This window comes from Mirounga leonina, unplaced genomic scaffold (genome assembly GCF_011800145.1).
Source record: "Mirounga leonina isolate KUSES-001 unplaced genomic scaffold, KU_Mleo_1.0 Mir_53, whole genome shotgun sequence".
NCBI classification, from domain to species: domain Eukaryota; kingdom Metazoa; phylum Chordata; class Mammalia; order Carnivora; family Phocidae; genus Mirounga; species Mirounga leonina.
Window position 1 is genome coordinate 88072653 of NW_023270807.1, and position 26003 is coordinate 88098655.

General features: G+C 40.7%; 1 protein-coding gene across 3 annotated transcripts in view; it reads left to right on the top strand.

The window, feature by feature from the left end:
• The window catches only part of PDE7B (phosphodiesterase 7B), a 322174-nt gene that overhangs the window by 160917 nt on the left and 135254 nt on the right, over positions 1-26003 (top strand). Inside the window, exon 1 of one of the 3 annotated variants that reach the window (XM_034990740.1) lies at positions 13907-14479. The exons of the other annotated variants lie outside the window; for them this stretch is intronic. Within the exon in view, the coding sequence (XP_034846631.1) occupies positions 14242-14479 (238 nt within the window). The 5' untranslated portion in view covers positions 13907-14241. Of the gene's footprint in view, positions 1-13906; positions 14480-26003 lie in introns of those variants that run through there. 3 annotated transcript variants of the gene reach the window in all.

Genomic DNA, 26003 nt, shown 5'->3' on the forward strand with positions numbered 1-26003 from the left:
AGTCTACTTTTTCCAACATCCTGGTTCTTTTGGAGAATAGAGGCTGTTTTGTTTCTGAAAACTCTAGTCACCAAAGGTTCTAAAGGAAAACCCCTAAGAAATGGCAACTGGAAGACAACAGATCTAGTGGCACATTTGACCAATAGGTTAGAGATAAGAGAGATGCAACAACTGGGGGAATCCCAGGTGAAATCTCCAGCACCTTTCTACAATCCATCTTCTTCTTCTTTTTCTTTTTTCTTTTTTAGAGAAAGAAAGAGAGAGAGAGCACATAAGTGGGGGGTTGGGAGCAGAGGGAGAGAAAGAGAATCTTAAGCAGGCTCGAGGCCCAGCGCAGAGGGGCTTGATCTCACGACCCTAAGATCATGACCTGAGCTGAAATCAAGAGTCAGACACTTAACTGATTGAGCCACCCAGGCACCTCTATAACCCATCTCTTTTATTTGCACGTTCGTGTTCTTGGAGGAAAACGTGACTTTACTAAACATGTTAACGGGGGAAAAGTTCTAACCCTGAAGTAATTTCAAGAAAACCAGTATATGGTTTAGGTCAAAAAGAGTACGTGATTTTGCAACACCAAGTATCCCTTCTGAGGTTTCCCAAAAATGCTGTGGCTATCCCACACAGAACTCTCTCCACGTTTTTGCCACAGAAACAATAGTGCTATTTCAGCATTCATTATAATCGAGACCACTTTGGGAGGCGCTCTAAGGAATCTATCAAAGAAATAAATACCTGTACTCCTATATCTACTATAAGAAAACATGAAATGCAAAATTGACATAGATGCAAATGCTAAATAAAACAAGGCATCAGTTATAATGTGGCTAATGTGGGTAGTGAGACATGGAATAATTAGATTTAATTGGATTTAGTCAGGCAAAGCTTTGGAGTATTTACTGTTTTGTTTTGTTTTTTTTCAAATAAGTGAATGAATTTGTTAATTATTACTGGGTACAGGAAGAGGAGAATACTGAAAGTAGTTGAGCATCCTGAAGGTCAGAATGATTTGCCCAGGGTTTGTACTTTCCTTTCCTTAAGAATATTGCTGAAGAGTCAAGCCCTTCTGTCCTTTGCAATGCCTTTATAGAAGGAGGTACTATGTAAAGATGATGTGAAATGTATAGGTTAACACTTCCCTGGTAGAAGGCCTGTGAATATAAATGACTAAATGACCACATTTACCATGTGGCAGTAAAGCCAAAGAAAGGAAGTGAGGCAGAAAACAGAAGATCCCTGGTTCCCTGGAAACATGGCTGTCCTCAGCTTCATTCCTGATCTAGTACTCCAGGACAGAAATCAGCTGGGCCAGACTTGAATTTCCCACATGTACTGCCGTCCGTGCAAAAAGTGACCCAAGTTATTTCCTCAACACTCGGACACACTTAAGGCTCCCTTCCCCACCCCCCTTTCCTGGCCAAGCTATCTAGCAAACACAGATGCAGCAGGCACAAACTGTAAGCAGCCTTGCTAAATAGCTCCCAAAGGGAAATATCTCTCCAATGTCTTGGGTAAACCTAGTGGACTCCATTCACCAATTCCACATCATCATTCCCTGGTTCTGCAGACCCAAGAATGTAGGTCTGGGACAGAATAGCTGCCGCAGTTATGTTTAAGCAACATAGAAACTATTCTGATGCTCTTTCATCACTACTCCCAGATGGTTCCGGTGCATGGCAATGGCAATCACAAGTGCTGGTGTGGGTAAATCAAGTCACTCTTCAGAAGGAATAGAGTTATTTTAGGAGTGTAGGGTCTGATTTGAAGAAACCACCCCATTATTGGAGGGACATTCATCTAAATTTTTTAAAATATCCATGCGCACCATGTTCTTTCTCTCTGGCCATACTGAGAAGGCAGGACTTTCTTCAGCGTGTCCTGGGCACAGGTGTGGCAAAGATCTAAAGCCCAGCTTGATATTGACAGTCATGACCACATGGCAGTGAATCTGGCTTGAGGAACACAAGATGTAATCCTGGCATGAAGAACAGGCATTGAAGTACATGCTCGGGTGTCATAATTATTCTTTCTTTCCTTCTGACTTTCCTCACTTAATTGTTCATGATGATAGAGCCAGATATAGTTACAATCTATGAATCAAGCAGAGTTCCTACTGTTAAAAAATACCTTAACCACATAGTTATTATAGCGCAGTGTTAAGAGGGAGTGCTCTAGAATCAGCCTGCGGTGGTTCAAATCACCCTTCTAAAGCTTGATGGCCGATGAATCTGGAGCAAATCACATTCATGGGGGGTAGTACCTACCTCATCTGGGTTCTCATAAGGATAAAATAAGGCATTTCATTTAAATGCTCAGTACTGGGACGCCTGGGTGGCTCAGTTGGTTAAGCGTCTGCCTTCAGCTCAGGTCATGATCCCAAGGTCCTGGGATCAAGTCCCACATGGGGTTCCCCGCTTAACAGGGAGTCTGCTTCTCCCTCTGTCTGCCACCCACCCTGCTTGTGCTCTCTCTTGCTCTCCCTCTCTCTGGCGAACAAACAAACAAATAAATAAATGCTTAGTACTGTGACCAGGTACATAAGCACTCAGAGAAAATGCTTGTGCTCAGTTCTGTGGGAATCCAGGGCTTAAGGTGTCTGGATAACGCTTCATTATTGGCAAAATTAGAAAATGATCTGCTATGGATTGAATGTTTGTGGTCTGCCAAAATTCATATGTTAAAACCCTAATTCCATCATGATGGTATTAGAAGATGGGGCCTGTGGGAGATAAATGCATCCTGAGAGTAGAACCCTCATGAATGGGATTAGTGTCCTTATAAAAAAAGACTCAAGAAAGGTGACATCTCTCTCTACTATACGAGGGTACAGTACACAGCAGACCCAGGATGAGCACCCTCACCAGAACCTGACTGGTTTTAGATTTCTAGACTCCAGAGCTGTGAGAAATAAATTTCTGTTGTTTAAGCTACCCAGTCTGTGGTATTTTACTATAGCAGCTGAAGCTGACTAAGACATGCATCATCTAATTTTTTTTTAATATTTTATTTATTTATTTGAGAGAGAGAATGAGATAGAGAGAGCATGAGATGGGGGAGGGCCAGAGGGAGAAGCAGACTCCCCGCCGAGCAGGGAGCCCGATGCGGGACTCGATCCCGGGACTCCAGGATCATGACCTGAGCCGAAGGCAGTCGCTTAACCAACTGAGCCACCCAGGCGCCCTGCATCATCTAATTGAAATGGTTAATTTGTTTCTTAAGTCCCTTAAAACCCTAACACTTCATGATTTGTCTTTCTTTGCTCTCTTAGAATAAGAAATCTCCCTAAGCTACCAATTTGCTAGGAACACGGTATCAGCTCACCTGAGGAAAGTAGTGAGAATATTCTTGAAATTTTAAAATCATTATAGTTAAACTTTTGAAAATTCTATCAGCAAATAAAAAATAATCAGCAAAAATATAACTAACCATCCATGTTTTCCTGGCTAGATACAAACTCTATATAATATAGTTCACAATTTTTTTTAAGTTTTAAAGAGATTTCTCGACCTTGCCTTCATTATCAAGATAGGAAAAAATCTACTGAAAATAATTGCTTGTCATTATTATTATTAATAATAATAATAATTGACGCCTGTTGTGTCCACATTTATATTGTAGCACTACAATTCACTGTGCTTTATAGTTATATTGTGTGTCTGTTTCTCCATTAAATTTGTAATTAATTTTAAGTATAGGGTCCAAGTTTGTATATATCAATCAGTTAGCTATGGAGCTCTCAATAAATTGAGAATGACTCGGTAAATGCAGGTTGAATGAATTGATGGATAAACAAAGGGTATATCACGAGGGCTTTATGTTGCAAAGTATGAAATTATGGTCCCTTCTGTCTAAATTGGAAGACAAGACAGAGCATCAGAGGCAAATAGTAATACAAATGAAGTTATCTTACAGATCAATAAAATGGATAAGAGGCACCTGCTTTGTTTAAACAGAAGAGGCAATTTGAAGTGGAGCACAAAGATTTCATAAAGAAAATGGGACTTTTTCTGAATTTGATGAATGGGAAAATCTTTCCCAACAAAGTGAGCAACAATATGTTCATTTCCTAAGGCTCCTGTAAAAAATTATCACACATTTAGTAGCTTAAAACAACACATGTTTATTATCTCATAGTTTTGGAGATGAGAAGTTTGAAATGGGTCTCACTGGGCCAAAACTAAGATGTCCACAGGTCTTCATTCCTTTCTGGAGGCTCTAAGAGGGAATCTGGTTTTTGCCTTTCCTATCTTTTAAAGCTGTGCTCATTACTTGGCTGGAGGGCTCCTTTCTGTCTTCAAAGCCATCGATGGCCAGTGAGTCTCACATCTCACCACTCTGACACTGACCCTTCCGCTTCCCTCTTCCACATTTAAGGACCCTTGTGATTTCACTGGACCTGTGTGATAATCCAGGAGTATTTCCCTATTTTAATGTTGGCTCATTAGCAACTTTAATTGCATTAGCTACCTTCATTCCTTTTTGCCGTGTAACCTAACATATCCACAGGTTCTAGAGATTAGGATGTAGACATCTTTGGGAGGCCAATATTCTGCCTACCATACAAAATATGACAGCACATCTGTCTTGTCTGGACAACAATATCATTTTCATAGAAATTTTGGGTGTCAAATGTAAGCTCAGTGAGTTTAGAGAACTAGGTGAGTGGGAACCTATTTTTGAAAGCATTAAATGCCCAACAGAGGGATTTGGCCTATATTTATAAGTAATAATTCTCTTTGTGTCAGATTAATATTAATATTTTCATCACTTTTCATTTGTTTGTATTTGAAAATGACATGATCATAACATATGTCCAATTCACAATGCCACAACCATTAAAGATAAATAAAACTTCACAGTTTTTTTTAATGTTTAATGAGAGATTTGAAAAATACATTTTAATAGCTCAAATCAATTGATTCCTCAAAGTTTGAAAGCAGAAAAGAAAGTAATAACAGCATTATTAAAAAGACATTTATTAAAAGGTGATTCTGGAGTTGACCCCCAATGCTCTAATCAAGATACACAGATGTAAGGGTAGCAAGGTATGTGAACATATGCAAGTCAAAGGTAGGTAGGTGTATTTTACCTTAGACTTAAATAGGCAACAAAACATTAACATCTAAAGCAAAGATGGCTCAAAGAACAAAGAATGCAAGGAGTCTCATTATCAGGCTGCAGAATGGATTCAGGAAGGTGGTCATGGAGAAAGGAGAGTAAGAGGACTCAGAGGTTCAGATGAGAAAATAGGGTGGGACCAGTTAGGAACCATATGATATAGGCAGAAGGATATGCAATCATTTTAGATAACTTATAGAATAGAAGAAGCAAAATCTAGTTAGCATTTGAACGTAGGCTGGAAGAGAAAGTTCCCAAAAGGAAACTCTTGAAGAATCTTTTCATGATGAAGACCTTATACCTACATCAATGTTTTAAATATTCTAGTGTGCTAGACTTTCTTTCCTTGATAATGGTATTACTGTTATTCTTCCAGCAACACTACATATCAAAAGGGGAGGGGGCTGGTTAGAATACCTGTATCCTCTACAGAGAATGTGTTCTATATCGTCTATATGCAATCTATTAAGTGGCCTCATTTTACCTTGATTCTCTTTCCCTCACAGAGGAAAGGGGGTCCAAAATTATCTAAAACAATAACCATGATATATATTAGTTTTAATCTAAAATCTTCCAGCTTTCTCTTCCCTGTTTTTTAGTTACCCCCGGGGAACAACAGGAAATATAGGTGTTCGTAATCATAGCAAAGCACTTAGCCTTAGAAAGAACCAGGAAAGACAATGGGGAGAAAAATACCCCAAACTGTGTTTCCAATTACCAGCAGATGCTTTCATTTATTCTAAGCGCTCTTATTTAGTTAACTTACAAATTTTTTTAACTGCACAAATTTTTAATTACGTAAACGTGGTGGTGTTCTAACCTCATGCTCTTGATTACCCTGGTCTTCTGGTTGATTTCGCTTGCCTCTTGCTTCTGGCATCACTTTTCCACCAATACTATGCCTGGAGCTGCATAGATTCTGAGCGATCCCTGATAAAGCGTGCAGCCTGTTGCAGAGTTTATCTTATTTATCTCTTGTGTTTTGTGTTTCTCTGTGGCTGCGACATTGCGGTCTCTTTCCCTGAGTCAGCAGTGCTGTTGCCTGCTAGCTGTAATGCCTACTTTCTTCTTTTCCATCTTTGCTTAGTGGAATCATCTGGCCACCATTCACTCGTGCCTGGAATATCACAGTGGGAAAGACTGCCAGGTTTCATCCAAAGACCACTTTACGTGGACCTCTAACAAATCAAATGAAGGAGCAGATCTTGGTGAGAGTATCCCTGATGATGGAGATCAAAGACTCCGAGCCTTGCCTGTGTTCTGATTGGTCTGAACATAGCAATAGGAGCACCACAAAATACTGGCAAGAAGGAGGAATGGCAAAATTGGCCTAAGCAGATTTTGTTTCACATTTGGTGAGAAAAGATTTTCAAAAGTAGACATTTGGTTTAAAGTTAAGACTCCATATATATTATTCATCACAGTGGCTTATATTGGACCTTCAACTGTATTATTACAGTAAATTCGTAGGGGAAAAGAAATGAATGAATGAATGAAACAAAATTTAAAAGCCAAGTAGCTGTTCAACGTCATGAATGTCGCCAGACAGAGTCCTGCTCTTACACTGTGGTTCTGGTTGTTTATTTCCAATTCAGAGTGTTTGACCAGAGCCAGTACTGATTGTTTCCAGAGTCCCAATATGTATATCTGTAAAGATTAGGACTCTAGCTGCATTATCTTTCGTAAACAACTAATATGGCAGAGGCAGAAAGTATCTGCTACATGGTAGCCCTCTAGCCTTGGAACTGAGAGTGTGGACCACCACCAGCAGCCCTGCATATCCAGGGAGTTTTATAGAAATGCAGAGTCTTAGGTCCCCACCCAGACCTGCCCAATCAGACTCTGCACTTAACAGGATCTCCAGGTGATTTGTATGCATGCTAGCATTTAAGAAACACTGCTCTGGAATAGCACCTGAGAGATACCTTCAGGCGTATATATTTTCATAGATTAATTCATAATCACCAGAAAGTAATAAGTGATAGAGGAAAAAATAAAGAATACTTTGAAGAGGCACTAAAATCATACTCCCTACACATGTAGCAGTTGAAATTTCAAATCTCCTTCTTCCGAATTGACTTTGAACTCCATAAACATAAGGATAAATGAATGCCAAGGGAACAAAGAGGTCCTGTTAGAAGATTTTGTTTTTTATAATCTTCTCACTTTCCTTTTATGTTATGTTATTGATAATCTCTCTATCTTATTAGTGGTCGAGGTTTTATTATTATTATTATTATTATTATTATTATTATTATTATTATTATATTACGAGGGGGAAAACGTCACTCAATTATTCCTCAGCATTTCTTTGAGGAATGTCTAGATCATCTGCCCTTCAGCCTCCTTGAGATCTGCTCAGCCTGGCCTAATTCTTGAGAGCTTCCAAAATTCATATTCCCACCAGCAAAAAAAAAAGATAGAAATGTATTTCAGACTTTGCTTAGGCTACTTTTTAAACATTATATTTGGTTTTACACCCTCCACTTCTTTTAAAAACACATCAATTAAACAGAGATCAACAAGGAGCAATCAAAATTATAAAAATGTGGGGCACTTGGGTGGCGCAGTCAGTTGAACATCGCACTCCTGGTTTCAGCCCAGGTCATGACCTCAGGGTCGTGGGATCGAGTCCAGCATCGGGCTCCACACTCAGCATGGAGTCTGCTTGAGTTTCTCTCTCCCTACACCCTACTTACTCTCCATCTTTCTCTCTCTCTCTCTCAAATAAATATATAAAATCTTTTAAAAAAATTATAGGGGTGCCTGGGTGGCTGAGTTAGTTAAGCATCTGCTTTCAGCCCAGGTCATGATCTCGGGGTCCTGGGATCAAGTTCCTCTTTGGGATCCCTGCTGCCGGAGGGATTCTGCTTCTCCCCCTCCCTCAACTCCCCCCACCCCCCGCACTCATGGTCTCTATCTCTCTCAAATAAATAAGCGAAATCTTTAAATAAAAATGCTTGAGGTATACAGACCCCCAAGCAAAAAATTTGAGGCCCACATAAGTTAGTCTAGGGAAATGAGGCCAATGGAAGGCCTGAACACACATGTTCACAACCACAGCGTATGACACAGAGCTGTACAGCTCGTGAATATCAAATATACCATAGTCATCGTGGGCCGAAATTGAAATTCCCAAGCAAGGGAACCTATACAGTATTGACCAGGGCAGTAAATAATAATGACGGTGCAGATCATGCAGGCTGAGACCCTAGGGATGACTCATGGCTGTTTTCCCACCTCCGAAAAACAGTTACAATGAATATTTATTCTATTGAGACCCTTTTTTAGCACCTATTTCGTCTTCTGTTTATCTGTCCTCATCCACATTTCAATCATTTTATAAGCCTCCTTTACCCCACCTTTGTACATTAAATCCCTCACCGCCTCTCCCATTGGGCCACTGTCCAGTACTCCAAGACCCCTGCCTTTGATTTCCTCTGCTCCTACATCTTCTTGGGGAACACAGATTTCCAAAGTAGGACCTACTTCAAGGGTTGGGTGGTTGACTTTTCAGCTTTCTGATAGATCCCAGGAGAACATAGTCAAAATTTGAGTGTAGGTAAATTGTCAATTATAATTTCTTACAGCTCAAAAATAATCATTTAAAAATGTTATAGTGCATTATGGTTTTAAATTAACTCACAGGTTAATCTTATTTTATTTTTACAAGATCCCAGTGTGATGGGAAAGGTAGTTATTGACATCATACCCATTTATGGAGAAGTCACTAAGTTTGAGGCAAATCTCTGGGGTGAGTTGAGATGGAAACATACTTTTTGTAACCCTAAGTCTTAGAGGGCTGCTTTGGAGATTTCATTGCTGTAGCTATTTATTCAGAAGTTGACACACCACAGTATGAAATTATGAAAAGTGTACTCCACCTACAATCTTTCTCAATTGGAAATAAGTTCTGAAGTCCTGGAAAGGTTTCAGCCAGAGGACGCCATTGTCACAGAGCAAAGCATCAGGTGTTCAGTAATGGAAACAATAGCAGGGGGTAGGGGGAGGTCTTGTTTGTTTTGAGGGGTTTTTGTTGTTGTTGTTGTTGTTGTTGTCGTCGTCGTCTTACCATGAAACGGTGTCTTTTTTTATGTATGGGTTTTCGACAGCAGAGAGGAGAGCAAAGTGGAGAAAGTCAAGTCTCTCTGCCATTTTGTTCTCAATCCCTGTGTTATCGGACTCTTTGTTATGGGTTAACTGTCAGAGGCAGTAAACTTAGCATTAATTAAGATGTCTGAGAGCCAAGATAGAGATCTCATGCCAGCTAAAACCCTGGTGTCTCTCTTTAAATGTGTAAAGCAAAGAAATAGAAGAAGGGGTAACTCACAGTGAAAACTAGAACCTAGGTTGGGGAGGCCAGGCAGGTCCCTGGTGCTTGAAAAGAGTTACACAAACGGTTCTCCCTTCTGCTCTTGCTCTCATTATTAATACATATCTGCAAAGGGAACAAGAAAAGACTTGGTTGTAGTTTAAACACTTGCTGTAAAATCATACTATGAATCTCTTTTTCCTACCTCATCTTTCCTCATCTTGCCCCATCGACTCTCCTCCCTTTCCATGTGACAGTGGAGATGTATGCAGCCTTATGTGGTTGGTCTGCAGACCAAGTCTCTTTCCCTATTCGTTGGCATCATCCCTGGAGATTAGTTAAGGCCAAAGTTATTACATTTCTATTTCTTTTGAAGGACACTGTAAATTGTTTGAGCTTCTTCTATTTAGACTACATTAAACCAAGTTGAAAGACCTGTTTTTCCTTCCTCGCTCATTTTGAATTTCATTTGAATTGCATTTGTGAAACCAGGGTGGTCGTGTGTGAGTGTGTGTGTGTGTGTGTGTGAGTGTTTACACATCTGTGTTTGAACTGATGGAGAGGAAAGGCCAGGACAAAATTAATAAACTCCTTCAATAGTTTGAAATTTTTCTTTAAAGATAGAGGCAGAATAGGGTTTAATAAGTGTATAAAGTATTGCCAAAATATCTAAGTGGGAAGATTTCCATTAAAGTGAAGTCTTGTGAGAATCTGTTAATAAATTCAAAATTTAAAAAAATCAAAATAAGTATACATTTCCAAGTTTCCATTAAAAAATACATTTCTTGGGGCACCTGGATGGCTCACTTGGTTAAGCGTCTGGCTCTTGGTTTCCGCTCAGATCATGGCAGGGAGTTGGTTTGAAGAGTCTCTCCCTCTGCCCCTCCCCCAACTTGCATGCACATGTTCTCTCTCTCTCCACTAAATAAATCTTTAAAAAATATATTTCTTGGGCACCTGGGTGGCTCAGTTGGTTAAGCGACTGCCTTCGGCTCAGGTCATGATCCTGGAGTCCCGGGATTGAGTCCCACATCGGGCTCCCTGCTCAGCGGGGGGTCTGCTTCTCCCTCTGACCCTCTCCCCTCTCGTGCTCTCTGTCTCTCATTCTCCCTCTCAAATAAATAAATAAAATCTTTAAAATATATATATTTCTTAAAATGCTTAGAAATATTTGATATTGTTAATATTTCTTTTTAAAATCACATATAATAAAGACTTATCTGCTTAATGACTAGAACACCCACAAGTCTATAAGAGTTTTACATAGCCCCCAGAACACTAGAAATTCTTCAAAATAATCCAGGTTCTAAATCATTATGTCTTTGAATCTTTGTTCTTGGCCATAAATTTTAGTATTGCGGTTACAAATTCTTTCCTTTATAGCTGCAAACACATAGCAAAGTATTTTTGGTAGAATTCGGTATCCATTGGAACAAGCTATCTTTGACTTGGTTACTTCTCATTACATTTCTTTTACACAGGAAAAAAACTACCTTATTTTCCTTTTAATGGAAAGTTAGGTTGGCTCACCATGCCTGAAATTAAAAATGAGGTTATTTTGAAAGTTTAAAATGTCCTATCTATAACACATTCATTACAGATATTAAGCTTTGTAAGAATCCTCGCAAGTCACATAGATGAGATCTCTTTGCTCCATGGCTCCACTGGGTACAGAACCTTCTCACCAGTCCCTTTTCCCCATCCCCAGTGATCCAAACTTCTGACAATAGGTACTATCTCAAGGTGAATGATTCTCACTGAAGAAGGTTAAAATCATAGGTTTATAGGCATGCTCTTCCAAAGTAACTATCTGAAGGACAAAAAAGATCACAGCCTATACTAGCTATGAAGTGTAACAAAACCACCTGTTAGAGAATGTGTGTGGCATAATAATTTTAGTCCAAGTGCTAGCATCTTGTCAGTTTATCCCAATCTCTTGAGCCTGCAGTTGAGCCAAAAATCTCCTGAGCCAAGCTTTCCCGCAAGATTTCCTGTACTTCCTGTTTCTATGTGAGACAGAAATACCATGAGAATGACCTTTCTTGTGGTATTTTTGCACTTTTACCCTGGGATGAAGATAATCCCATATTGGGGAGAGGTTTTTTAAGAATTGTGCAAACTTTTCAATTTTTAAACCTTCAAACAAAGTAGATTCCTTCTTGGGAATGAAAATTTGAGATGGTGTTTGCTTGGCCCTAACTCATCTCCACCAGGAAGTATTCATGTTCAATGATCCAACATTTTGTAACTTCTCTCAGATATTTTTACAAGGAAATATGCAAAACAATACAGTGAATACAGTGGAAATTTATATGCTTGGATTTTTTAAAATGTCCTTCTTAAAGAAATGTTCCATGTAGAGTTGTATTCTTAATACATTAGTGTGTGTGACATATTATATCATATATTTGTTTTCTTTGTTCTTAACCCCTTTGTTCCAAGGGTCAGGATATCCTGATGCTAAGTACTATTGCAAAATAACTGAACAAAAATAAAAATAGTTGAACACTTAGGAAACTCTTTTAGTTGTTATGTCAAGGAAGTTTGTGACTGAGGAGTGAGTTTAAGACATTATTCAGGAAATATGTTAATAGTGTGCAACAGCCTACGTATGCTTATTAAATAAAATCATTTCAAATCTAGTGAGCCTTAATGCTCCAGTCTGATAGAAGTGTCAGATAAGAAGGGCTGTCACACGGATGTGTGGAAGTGTCACACGGATGCTTAAATCCCTTCATCCCTTAACAACGAGGGAAGTTAAAAAGGGGGGGGGGGCACATCTTTCTCATAAGTGGATCACTGAATATTCATTCCCTAAACGGATTGAGTGAATATCTGGTAGTTACAAGAAGAGCTGTCTGATCAATATTTCAATAATGAAATTCACAAACAGTAGTGTCTTCAATGTCTTTTATTGTGGCTTTATACCCTCAACGGATGCTGACGCTTCTTCACCTATTAGGAAAGAGAGTAGTAGGCTTACCAGTGTATTTTTCCGTTCAGAAAAAGAGAAAAGCCATTTAGCTCAGGGTGGAAAACTAAACTTATTAACCATAGGCTTAGAGGAATAATGATAACAACAAAATAACAGTAGCCTTCACTGGTTTCAACTTGTGGAAAAAAAACGAGGTGAGGGCGATGAAAATAAAACACACCCTACAATGGCCTTTTTCCTTTCCCCAAAGTCTGCTCTCCCCTAAAGAAACATCAAATGATTGTGTGATAAACCTGCGAGGAATGTAGAGCAGGAACAACAGATTGTACCTCAGCAAAACAAAATGCCAAGCAAAATAAAGCACTTTGCAATGCAGAGATGTGAAGAGGAGAAAAAGTTGGGCTTGTTGCAATGGCCTCCAAGAAAACAGGAGCTATCCACATGAATGTTCGAGTTCAAATTGTTCCTACAAACTCAATTTGCTGACAAAGTGCCAAACACAATACCACCCCACTTTCATTTACGTCCGGGGCTTTTCACACAAGCTACAGGGGGCACCCCCTTTTGTTGAATGGGTTCTGACTTCCAGGGTTGGTGTCTCCACCTCAGAGCCGTGGGACCAAACAGCGTGGCGCATGATTGTCCTCAACTGAACCACGCACAGCAGTTAGTGGCCCAGATACGCAGTCCAGAGCGCTCCGGGGTCCGAAAAGTGGACCGGCAACACTCTCTCCTTTCCTTGCAGTGCTTGTATGCACCGCCCACCGCCCCCCACCCCCCATGAATAGCCTTTAAAATTATCATTGTTTTCCTTTGAAATGGGTTTCTAACAATCCCAAATTACCGGTCCGGACTATATGACCCCACTGCAAGTTCGCAGGAGGATCTTGGTGCTTCCCTAATTCACTTCTTCGGGGTTAGCTTTGGAATGTGATTCGATGTTATTTCCCTTCCAGCTGAAGGGCAGCTGAGGTTACAAAGGGATTTGACTAATAGGCCAAAACCCAGTTAGGTTTGCTGAGAACCAAATGACAGCAGAGGGGGAGGGGGGTGGAGGAGGGGAGTGTGTGAACCGTGCTGCTGAGGCTCCAACCCGGAGCCTTCTGCACAACCCCATCCCAGGGCAGACCTAGTGGACAGGCCAGGTGGCCCCCGGCCAGACCTTCCAGAGAGCAGCCCCTGCAGATCGGTTCTGCCGGCGCTCAGCTTCGCGTCTTCCGAGAGCTCCTTGGGACTCGCGCCGCCCGAAGCCGGGGGGGGGGGGGGGGGGCGGGGGGGCGGGGGGGGCGGCCGGCCGCGGGGGGGGGGGGGGGGGGGGGGGGGGGGGAGGCTTCTAGGCTTCCTGCACCACAGGGGTGACTCCTCACCTGACACCTTCAGATAAGCGGCCCCTGGGGGACCCCCGTGAGAGGCTGGCAGAGGGGAGCCCCGCTTCTTTGCCCGGAGGCCTTAGCGGCTGAACAAGCCACTTGACAAACTTTGACGAGCACCGAAGGAGAACTGCGGACACAGGCATCCGAGGAGGAGAGGCAAACGCTAAGGCCTCGATGGCAGCGCCCCCGGCCGCCGTCCCAGCGGCAGCCTGGCATTAATCGAGCGCCGCGCAGCCGGTGCCGAGAGAGCAGGGGGAGAGAGCGCTCCGTCTCCAAGGCGGGCGCCCGGGAGCCCTTCGCCCCGGCGGGAAGCCTGGCCCCGCGAGTCGCCGCGCCGGCCGCGTTCGCGAGGGACCGAGCGACGGGGAGGCTGTGCCAGGCTGGAGGAGGCTTGCCTTTCCGGAGCCGGAGGAGATTTCCCGGGGCTTCGCCTTCCCCTGCCTGGGAAGACTGTCCCCTCCGGCAGCAGCGGCGGCCGCGGCTCGGCGGGGGCCCGGGGCAGAATGCCCGTCCTAGAGCGCTACTTCCACTCGGCAGAGCTAGGCAGGAGGGGGACGGCCCCGGAAGGTGCGCGGCCCTCCTCCGCGGGCGGCCGGCCGGGGTGCCAGCAGGGGCCGCTGCCCTGGGACTTGCCCGAGATGATCAGGATGGTAAAGCTGGTGTGGAAATCCAAAAGTGAGCTGCAGGCGACCAAACAGAGAGGCGTTCTGGAGAACGACGAGGCTCTCCACAGCTTTGCAGGTAAATGGACAGTGAGGTGCGAGAAAGGTACCGAGGGGGCCAAGGCTGCTGCTGCCTGTCGGTCCCTGCCTTGCAGAGCCCAAGCCAGAAAGCCGGGAGAAGGAAGGACGACAGACTGCAGCGCGGGGCTCGAGGGCTGTGATTAAGGCATGTTTGCTTTAGTGTAGAAATGCATCTTAAAATTAAGAAGGATGTGGTAGGAGGAGCACTAGTAGACCAAGAATCAGGTAACCTGGGCTCTGGGCTCAGCTCACACGTGAATGCCCTGCGGCTTAAACAAGTGAAATTTCCTGAACTTCAGTGCCCCCAAAAAGAAGGTGGAGGTGGAACTGGATGCTCTTTACTGGCCATCCTGTCTCTGCAATTCCTTATTGACAAGTCAGAGTTCTCTGCAAGACAATATTCTCCTGGGCTGCTCTTTGTCATGCCTTTTATAAAGTAAAATACATTTTCCAATTTTTAACTATGGAGCTATGGTGTGCGTAGCGTTCCCAGGCCCGAGATGGCCTGGAAGCTTTATATATCCTGGGAGAGCTGGCCAACTTCCTTGCCTCGGTTTCCCTTTTGGACATGACAGTCAATAATACGAATCCCCCCCTCCCCCAGTGATAGCAGGAAAAATCAGCTCCCTCACAAATGTGGAAATGATGACTCATAGGGACTTGGTCATGTTCTAAGAATGTACTGTGTTTAGGACAGTTGTGGAGAACCTGGCTGTGTCTCTGACAGCCAGCACCGTGACCACAGAGACACCTAGGGTCCCTGTGAAGGATCCCAAGAGGCTCTGATAAAACCCGAAACTAAGAAAGTGTACCTGGCTACAGGGTGCTCTCTTGCTTTAGGAATGTGTTGGTAGATATTTCGGAAAGTGGTGGTTCACTGTAGAAGAACAAATGTGAGCGCATGTTTATGCATTTGAAGTCTTGGCTAGCCCTATGCAGTGGAATCCTGACATACCATTGGTGGTGAGAGGTGGGAGCCTAGATGGGAAAGATGGACCAAAAATTACCTCTCTCTTCCTCATGGGAAGGGACGAGGAAATCAAAACGCGGCTCATTTTATTTTTAATAATTTATGCAGAAACTTTTTTAAGTTGCCTAATAATCTAAAAAAGAATATCATTACAAAATAATGTTCTGAACAACAACAAAAAAGATTTGAAAGGAAGGAAAAAAATACTGCTGGTGTCTAGTAAACAATGAGTACTTACGAATGAGAAGAAAACCAATGAGACTGAGGTTTATGTGGCAAGTGGGAGATGGATGCCCAGGGAAATGGGTCTTGGTCAGAAGAAATGAGGTAATGCCAAAGCCATCCTGTATTTCATGTGAGTAGCACTAGAAAAGTGGAAAAACCCACCTGGACAGAAAACTTAACTATGACACTTCAACTGCTACCACTCTATTGTTTCAGTAAAGTAAATGATTAAAATGCATATCTCAAATTATGCCTTTGAAAAAATGGCCTAATCCAACAGGCGTTAGCATGTGTTGAGGGTAGGTTTATGTTATTATTTATATTATATGTCAGTGGGGGTCTAATTCTTGAAAAAGCAATACCACAGACAGAAAATAGAACTCCTGCAACTTTTTATCACTTAAAAGAGATGTTTTTCAGAACGTTACAAAGTTTGACTAGTGGCGTCTTCATTGATCCCGGACCACTGCCTCACTGTCTGTGGAATCTCTCAGCAGTCACTTTGGTGCCCAGACAGGCTGCTCCCTGGTCTGCTGTCCCCTTTGTTGTGCCTGCAGGAAGGCAGGCTCGACTGCAACACCCCCTCCAAGGTGGTCTACCTCCTCTTCTTCCTGCCCTGCCTTCGCATTCTCAAGGAGATGAGGGGCTCACCTTTTCTGGCATGGGCATGAGACCTTATCATCCACATATGCGGCCCCAAAGACAAGTTGCTTCACTTTCCAAATTGTCTCTTACTTCCTCTCCTCTTGTCCCTGATGATGCAGCTCCTCCTCGCGTCAGGAGGTCTGTGTCATTCTACCCAGAACAGCACGATGGCGAGGGCCTCGGGGACACTTAGAGAATAGTTCCAAGAATCTGGCATGCTTTCATTTTTAGAAAGAGATGGTTTAAGCTGTGTTCGGTTAATGTACAGGGTTTTATGGTAGAGAGCTTGTCAAAAAAACACCAAGACACATGGTAATCTCTCTCTTTCTCTCTTCCCCCCCCCCACTCTCCCTCTCTCTTAAATCTGACCCTTGCCCCAGAACCCTCAAACAATTCATACTTTGACAATGCTAAACAACTTCCTGTTCCTCAAAATGCATCAAGTGGTGCCCTGTCTCTGAGCCTTGCCTGATGCTTGGAATGTCTTTCTTTGACTTAGCCAACTAAAAACCTTTTTACTCAAACTACAAAGTCCAGCTCAAGCATCCCTTTCTTCGTAATGACTTTCCTGATCTCCACACCCACATTCCCGAATCGTCCCCCAAAGTCATTTATTTCTTCCTCTCTGCTACCTTGACCTGTACAGATGTTAGATTTATAGCACACAATATGTTTGCCATGCTATAACTACACACAGGAAAACTAAAGATTATAGCATTCTATGTATATCTTGACTGCTTGTGATAACAGATAAATAGGTTTACCTTTTTTAAAACCATGAAATTGGAGAAATTCTAGATAGAACCAACCATCCTGAGGACTTTAGAGATGGGTGTCACTGTTTCTTAATGAGTTGAATGTAACCTTAAATTTCCTTAGTGAGGGGCACGATTATTTTCACTCCTACTTCTTAGACAAGATTGGAACTTTGTTTCTCACTGGTGAAATGGAAAAGTGTTCTGAGATTTTTGCTTAGGTAATAAAGGGAGAGAGCAAAATAATTTATGGGAGAATAAATGCATAAACATGTATTCATGAGAGGTTATAAGATGACATTCACTGAATTGTGAATAATGGAAGACAGAGGGGAACAGGGTCCCCTAAAAGGATCAAGGACATACTAGGGAAGAGGTCACATGTGTGAACATCTTCCTGCCATCTTCAGATGGGCACTGGCTGGAAACTAACAGTGGCTGTCATGGCAATAGGCTGGAGGAGGGAATGGGGGATGATAGGAGGAAGTAGGGCTCATCATCTGCACATGTCGGGATGTGTGCCTCTGGGCATTGGTGAAGGCCCTGTTTGCCCTGGAGAGAGCTCTGGAAGTTATCAGCGTGCCCAAAGTTGGAGCATCAACTTGGTTCATTGAATTGTACCTAATTATTTAATTTTCTTAATACTCACATAATTTTCCCTTTATGAAACAAAAGATGGCTTATCTAGTTAATCCAAAGAGGTGAATAATGGACTAGAGACTACACAATTTGTCCAGCGTCACACACTGATACTGTGTTAGAACCAGATCAGGATCTCCATCACCCAACTGTAGGCCACAAAACTGACATAGTCAGACCACGTGCTGGGTAATTTAAATTTAAACCAAGAAATCACTTTATTGGTTATATAGAGAGGGACAAACAAAGGAACTCATGATATAGTATAAACCTTGGTCAAACCAGAAAAAATTATATTACATGCAAAATAAGTCAGGCGATTGTGCCTTTTCTTTTTTCTACTTATTTTGTGGGCTTTAGTTTTAGATACATGCTTCAAGTGCTAGAAAGACCCAGGGGAAGACCCCCATCTATTATCAAAAGAAAGTAAGCTTTAAAGCATGGTGGTGGGAGCATGACCGGGAGTGGGGGCTGGTTGGGGAGGGGGAAGGAGGACAGGAAATAAATAAGCAGTTTCTCAGATGCCGTGAGTGCAAATATTAGTCTAATTGTGATTCTAGGCAGCAACCTAAGGCTACACATCCCCTAACAGAACTCATTCGTAGTTGAATAAATAATTTTATTTTGGAATTCAACCAAATAACTACGAACTTTGTAGCCATGAAACTTACTTTTCTTTTGGTGTCTCTGGTCTAAATTTTACATTATATTTTACTTATTTATTAAACTTCTTCCCATTTCAATAGCCTTTGGCTTCAGGAAAATATAAAAACACATAACTCCCTAAAAAAATTTCATTTTCCCCGTAGCCATTATAACTTGTCCAGCCTTTCCAGGAGAATAAAATATCAGAAATTTGCTTTATACTTAGCTCTAAAAATCAAACCACTTCAGAGGAGAAAAATCTCCAATGGATTTTCTGATTCCAGAACTCTACAATTCAAACTGACATTCAAAGTGCTATTTTAAAATACCTCAAGTATCAAGCATAATATAAATTAAATATATTGAAGATTGAATATTCCTAGTTTTTTAATTCAAGAAACACTTATTGGATGCTTAGTGTATACTAGGGACTGTGCTAGGCACCAGGGACTCCGGGAGGAATCAAATGCTTACCGAGAGAAGACCAATTACAAATTAGTGAATTGGAATTCTATCTCCAACTTCAGTGTGAAAGCAAGTCTTCATTAGTTTAAACCTTTCTGTCAACTCAAAGTATTGCCTATAAAACTGGCAAAATTCAGAAACATTTGTAAAAATTCAAACACAGTTTCAAACACTCATCAATATTAATGATTCATTCAAAGCAGGACAAATTGCTTTGATCAAAGAATCTCAGTGAGTCTTAATATTAGATAACTTGACATTAATTCATAACATTCTTCTAAAACTACTTTCTGTAGACATTAGCCTGCACTCAATCTGTAGCTATACTGGATAATTATCATTGACACTTTAATCTGTTTTTAAATGTGAATGTAAAATTGAGTGAAAACTGAAACCTTCACTAAATCTAGTCCTTCCCCTGACTTCCTTGTTTTCATAAATGATCTGACCCCTGCAGAAACCCAGGTTCAAAAGTGTTCTCTCTAACTGTCCAGATCCAATTGGTTCTAAGTCCATAGTATAGATTAAAAGTACCAGAGCATTGTTGCAGTGCTGAGATTTTCACATTCTTAAGTCCTACCTCTCTGTTACTGAACTGTGTGAACCTGGGCAAATGATTTCACCTCTCTGTATCCCCGTTTCCTCTTCTATAAAAAGAGAATGACGATAGCACCTTCACAAAAGGTGAAGATTAAATGAGATAACACCGCCCAAAAAAGTGCCTAAAAGAGAGCCTAAGCCCTACTACATTCTCAGTAAATGTTGACTATTATAACTATTGGTACTGTTGTTATTTCCTCAATAAGTACCTCAAATTCATCACCTGCTTTCCCTTCAGCTCCATGGCCCTTGGCCAAACCATGTTTTATCTATCATCTCGCAATAATAGCTTCCGACTCCAGTACTCTCTCTACCCCTCATCTTTCCACTCTGTGATTTAGATCAATAACATCAAAAGGAAAATCAGAATATGCCCTCCTTCAGACTCCTTCAGTGATTCTCCATTGTCTGCAGAGAAAATCCAAATTCTTTTATCTTGCATTCAAAGCTCTCCACACGCAGGAATCAGCTCACTTTTTCCCTTCTTATTTGTCATTGTTGCAGCATAAGCACTTACATTCGACCCAGACAGGACAAGCATCCCACAGCTACACCCTTGCTTTCTGTTCATTGTTCCCAATGCCTAAAATGACTTCCCTACATGTTCTCAAATTTTGCCATTCCTTAAGACGCCACTCATATGCCCCTCCCTGCACAAAGCCTTCCTGAGGTTACTGAGGAAGAGTGTGTCTTTCTCTTCTGAAGTCTCACAGAACTTTCTCTGTATTTATTTTGTAAGCAAATCACTTTGTTATAATTAATGTATTATAATTATTGTAATTATTGTATTAATGTACATGTTCTTCCTTCCCTCCTGGATTTTCAGCTTTTTGAGAGCCTAGAGAACATTCTATTTTCTTTGTGTTCTTCCTAGCATCTTTCACATGTCAGCCATTCAATACACTTTGATAAGTGACAAAAGGGAAATTATCAGAAAGAACAAAATAGCTTACAATTTGCCATTAAATGTATGAATGAACATTTTTTTCTAGGCACAGATTACTCAAGAAAGAGGAATTTTAGTTATTCCTTTTAATGGAACCATTTTTAAATTTATATTCTAGTAGAGGATCAGGATTAATCATTATAGCTTTTGAAGTAAAAGAAAAGAATACACAAGAGTAAATTTCAGAACTATTAAAAAGGCATAAAGTATGTGCAAAACTAATACGAGACAGTTCTCTCTTCATACAGAGAAGTTGAAATGTACTGATAATTATAAAATTTTAGAGCAAATGCATACAAATTATGAATGCTTTTATATACTTTTAAAATAATTACTCTGTTGGGCGCCTGGGTGGCTCAGTTGGTTAAGCGACTGCCTTTGGCTCAGGTCATGATCCTGGAGTCCCGGGATCGAGTCCCGCATCGGGCTCCCTGCTCTGCAGGGAGTCTGCTTCTCCCTCGGACCCTCCCCTCTCTCATGTACTCTCTTTCTCATTCTCTCTGTCTCAAATAAATAAATAAAATCTTTAAAAATAAATAAATAAATAAAAATAATTACTCTGTTCATCCATTTTGGAACATTTTATATCAATTAAATTTTCAAAGGTTGCTTTTTTTTTTTTTTTTTTTTACAGATAACAGTCTGTATATTCCCCAACGTAATTTCAAAAATAAAATACGGAAGGTGTGTGTTTACCCGGTCCTACAAATGAGCTTTAGAGGGGATGGAGCTGAATGGAGGATGTTACTCCCACGTCCTCTGCTCTTTGCCTGGGAACAGTTTCTTTTTTTTTTTAAACAAGCCTGGTTAACTGGACAGCAAAACATTGACTTTTGCATCTGACTAATTTCTAAAAGAAAAACATTAGAAGCTTTATTGTAAAAAGACCAAAAGCTCCAAGTTATTTTTTCAACTCACAGAAGCAACATAAAGAAGTGTGTGCTCTTTTCTAATCTGATTTTTCTCACTCTTTAATTATCAGTATCACCATATCAAAAAGAGTAAGCAAAGCTCAAAGTACTTGTGATTTAATACAATGCCCTAGCCTAGATCTGTACACAGTGTAGACAGCCTTTCTTTTTCCATTTATCTCTCTCTGCCTTTCCATAAATTTCTCTTCAGAATTGACTTCAGTGTCTAAAATGCTAAGAGAGGACCCACGAGGAGAACTTTGTATCTTTACACTTGTCTTAAATTTCCTCAAACTGCAACATTATTAGATAGCCTTCCCTCAGAGTACTTCTTCTCACCTACAAAATCAGCCATGAATGGTATGTGGCAAATTATAAACCAAGCCCCTGTTTTGAGCATTGTGTTACTTTCTCAACTCTCACACTAAAAGAGTACTAAAGAAGCGCCTGTCGGTTATGGTCCTTATCATTAGTAACAAGATAAAACTTAAAAGTTGGCCTTGTATGCAATCGGAAGGCATAGTTGACAAAGACGAAACAAGATTTAGCGTGTATGTCCTTAAAATGAGTCCAAAGGGCCAGGCTTATTGCAGAAAAATAAAATCCCTAGAGGGAAAAGGACAAATTTCAAGAGAGATTAAGTAGCAGTTGCATGTACTTGGTAGTAGAAGTCGAAAGGTAAAAAGCCAGAAAATTGTAAAATAAAATCAAGGTGAGAGATAAATATAAATAAATGTGAGGAATGTAATGATAAGTGTAATAAATGTAATTTAATAAATGTAAATCTTTAGTCAAGGTACTGAAAAAGAAAATTAAATAACCAATGATATTAAGACACGTATAATGCAATAATTTGAACTTTTCCTATTGCATCCTCAGATGTTCCTTACTTCTAGAATTAAAGCCGAAGCACAAGATTCTTTTCTTGCTTCCTTCTGCATCTCTTTTTGGATGGCACCCAAATATCTCACACAAATCTCTACAGCCTTGATGAGAACTTCTGAGAACTGAAAGGCATATTTGTTTAGAGGATCTGTGACAAAAATTCACTGAAAAAAGTTGATAGATTTTGCTGAAGAAAATGATTTAGAAAGAGAAGAGAAAGGGACAAGCAAGGAGCCAACTGTGGAATACCAAGGGGAAGGAAGTGAGGTGAGGTCACTACAAAGAAACTAGATTCAAGTGTAAGAAGTGTAATCAAAAACACATATAAAAATGAAGAGGAAACAGTCACTATTGAAAACAATTGTAACAGAGATCTCAAATGTCCACACTCAAATATGCAATAAAATATAGCCTGTTTCTCCTCTGCAACTAATAACCAAACTTCCTCTTTAGCCCACCCTAATGGGATAAGAAAATTTATACTTACTAATTATCATGGCAGAGGTCAATCTTCTCCAGATTAAATTACTTCTTTTGGATAAATACTTCCCCCGCCCCCACTTGCTCCTCTCCAAGGTGGTTCTGGGTGAACATGTGCCTTGGATTCCCACATACCTACCTGAATGTGCCTACTGCACACAGTGCAAAATGCCAGCCTGAGATGGGGGAGCCAAGGCAAGTTCATCTGGCCACTGGGTTCTGCCTTTGACTCTCTTCCTTATAATTATCCAGGGTGTCAGGTGTAGATGGCCTTACCTTGTGTCATACTCTCCTTCCCAGGAGAAAGTCTCAATGCGGAAGGGGCAAGAAATCATACCTGCCGGCCTAACTCTCAATGTTAATGGGATCTAATGAAAGAATGTAGAGTCCCTTTATCTTTCCACAAAGACCAGTTTTCAAGTGTATTGTTCTGCTGCAAACTCACACACAAAACTCAACAAACAAACCAAAACAACAACAACAAAGTAAAGCAAACGAATAAAAAACCCTCACTCTGAAGGTCAAATGATGAATATTGGCACCCTCTTCAAAAAAATATTATCTCCATTACACACTGATTGAGCTACTGTGCTGGGCCATGTACTTGAGTATTGCGTGGCTCAGTGTTATTTATTTTAGTTACATTCCTATACATATGCTGAACCCAATTATTCTACCCTATTACCTTTCTCGCTTTCTGCTAAAATATACACATACATTTCAGCAACCATCTCAGGACTCTGACACTGAAAAGTTCAACTGAATGACTGTAATGCATGGAACATGATGTGTACACACCTTGCTGGTTGGTTTCCACATCAACAGCTGAGGTTTTAGATCTATTACATATTGAAATTGTCATCATAAACATACATGCATTGTACTCTGGTCAAGTCTGATGCATTCTCATTGCTTGAATGTGCTCATTGGAAATTTCTGAAGGTGATTCTCCTTTCTGTGCACACTGTCTCCTAGAAAAAGGGGTGGGAGACACCAGGAAAAGTGAGAGTGATGAACAGTAAGGCTGCCAGCACTGTAACAGGGATCACTGGTTTCTTCTAGCATTGTAACAGGAATCATTATTACATCTTCCATGGTAGCTGATGTGAAGAAACTGCTGCCTCCCTCCCTGTCCTTCTCTCTCTAACTCATTCGAGGATTAGGTACACCTATCTTTTTGCCCTCACTTTCTCCTTTGAATATTAGTTGAGTTACATCGTGCTTTTCTTGGCTCAATCCCTAATTCTACAGTAAAACAGAAGAAAATATTTCCTTGTCAATTAAATTGATATATAAAATCAAGAATTATGAATTTGCCAGATTTCAAAAACTCCAAAGCAATTTCTACCCTCTTTAGTCCTAAATGTCATATTGTTTGATTTGCTGATAAATACATTGTAGAACGTGAATAGACAAAATTGAACTAAAAAGTTTTTGTTTTGAAAAAATTTTTTGAATGTCTCAACCTTCCAAAAATAATTAGAAACACTCTAGGAGGTCAGAGAATGGATAATGTTTTAATGTTACATACAAATATTTAGCATCTTCTACTACACAATAAGTATCAATTGAAAAAGAACTATTCCCAACTTAGAAATAGAAGAAACTGAGGCCTACATTTACTGGTTATTTATTCAATATATTCAGAAAGGGAAATAATTCAAATGTCTAGGTTTTTCTTGCAAAGCAATTCAATTGAAGAATTATGTTTTGGGTGTCTACTCGGTGCATAGCATTGTGCTATGTGCCTGGGAGGAAAGCAGAAGGAATAGAGGTGATGACCTGTTAGAAGAGACAGACATATAAACAACTCACTGATATCAAGGCAGAAGACATATGTCTCAGATACAGTAGAACTAATACTCTGTCAGAACACTGAGAAAAGACAAAGACTGCTTATTTAACCAAGTTTATTTATTGATTATCATGGGCCAGACACTGTCTTGATTCCTTAGAAAATAAGAACCAGGAAAGTTGAGGTAGATGGATGGATGGATGGATGGATGGATGGATAGATGGATAGATGATTGATGGATAGATAGATGATAGATAGATAGATAGATAGATAGATAGATAGATAGATAGATAGATGATAGAAAGAAAGAAAGATAGATGATAGATAGACAGATGATAGAGCAAATGAGCGAGCGAGCGAGTGAGCTAGGCAAATGACATATGCTACACTAGAGGAACACACAAAGTCTATGCCAACACCCAAGAGAGTGATTAATTCTGTGTGTATGATGGGTGTTAAAGAGTTTTCAGAGAGGAGGTGATTTTTGAGGTACCATTCAAAGTAAGTTAGATTTCTCCAAATGAAAAAGAGATAGAGGACATTGTAGGAAAAAGAAACAGTGGGACCAAATGCAAGAAATTCTAGGGAATGCCAAGTCCTAAGATAGGAAGTATATCAGGAGGAGGGCTAGAGATGAGACTAGAGAAGTAGTCTGGGGGTCAGATCACGCAGAGCCTCATCTGCCTTTCTAAGGAGTATTTCCTCCAGGTAATGAGAAGGTTTCAAATAATTTTAGTGGGAAGTGACATGATAAATGTTACATTTTAGAAGGATTGCCCTAAAGGTGGAGTAAGGATACTAATGAATTTCTACCCATCCATTTGGTGTTCATTGACCATATTTAGTAAATATCAAGAATTTTGAAATGATGAATACTTTCCCTTTAACTTACAAACCAGCTTTCCCAAGTGCTGTAGTATTTTATACAGAACCACGAGAAATGATATAAATCATCAAGTCAAAGTCCTTTAAACACTTGATACCAGCCTGTCATGAAGGATTTATATTCCTCATGTTCTTCCATCCAGACTTCTCATTCCATCCATGCTCATCATTTCCCCAGATTCAGACCTGACACAACTTATCCTCACAGTTTCAAAACAGTCTATCCCTCCTACTTTGCCAAGTCATATTTCTTCCTGTCTTCAGGTTGCCATGTTTTTTAAGCAATTATTTCAAGGTTAGGTGCCACAGGATGGAAGAGAAAATGCCTAAGAAAAACACAATTTTTGTAATAGTGAGTTTATAGTTTATAATGTAGTGAGTTAGATAAAACTACATACTCAAATACAAACCACATGTGTGGGGTGCCTGGGTGGCTCAATGTGTTAAGTGTCTGACCTTTGGTTTCAGCTCAGGTCATGATCTCAAGGTCGTGAGATACAGGCCACATTGGTCTCTGTGCTGGGCATGGAGCCTGCTTAAGATTCTCTCTCTCCTACCCTCTCTCTCTGCCTCTTCCTCCCAACCACCCCCCTAATGCCCCCCTCTCAAAACAAACAAAACCAAGTGTGGTAGATATCCCAGGAGGACTCATTGTTAACTCACCCCTCTCTAGGGG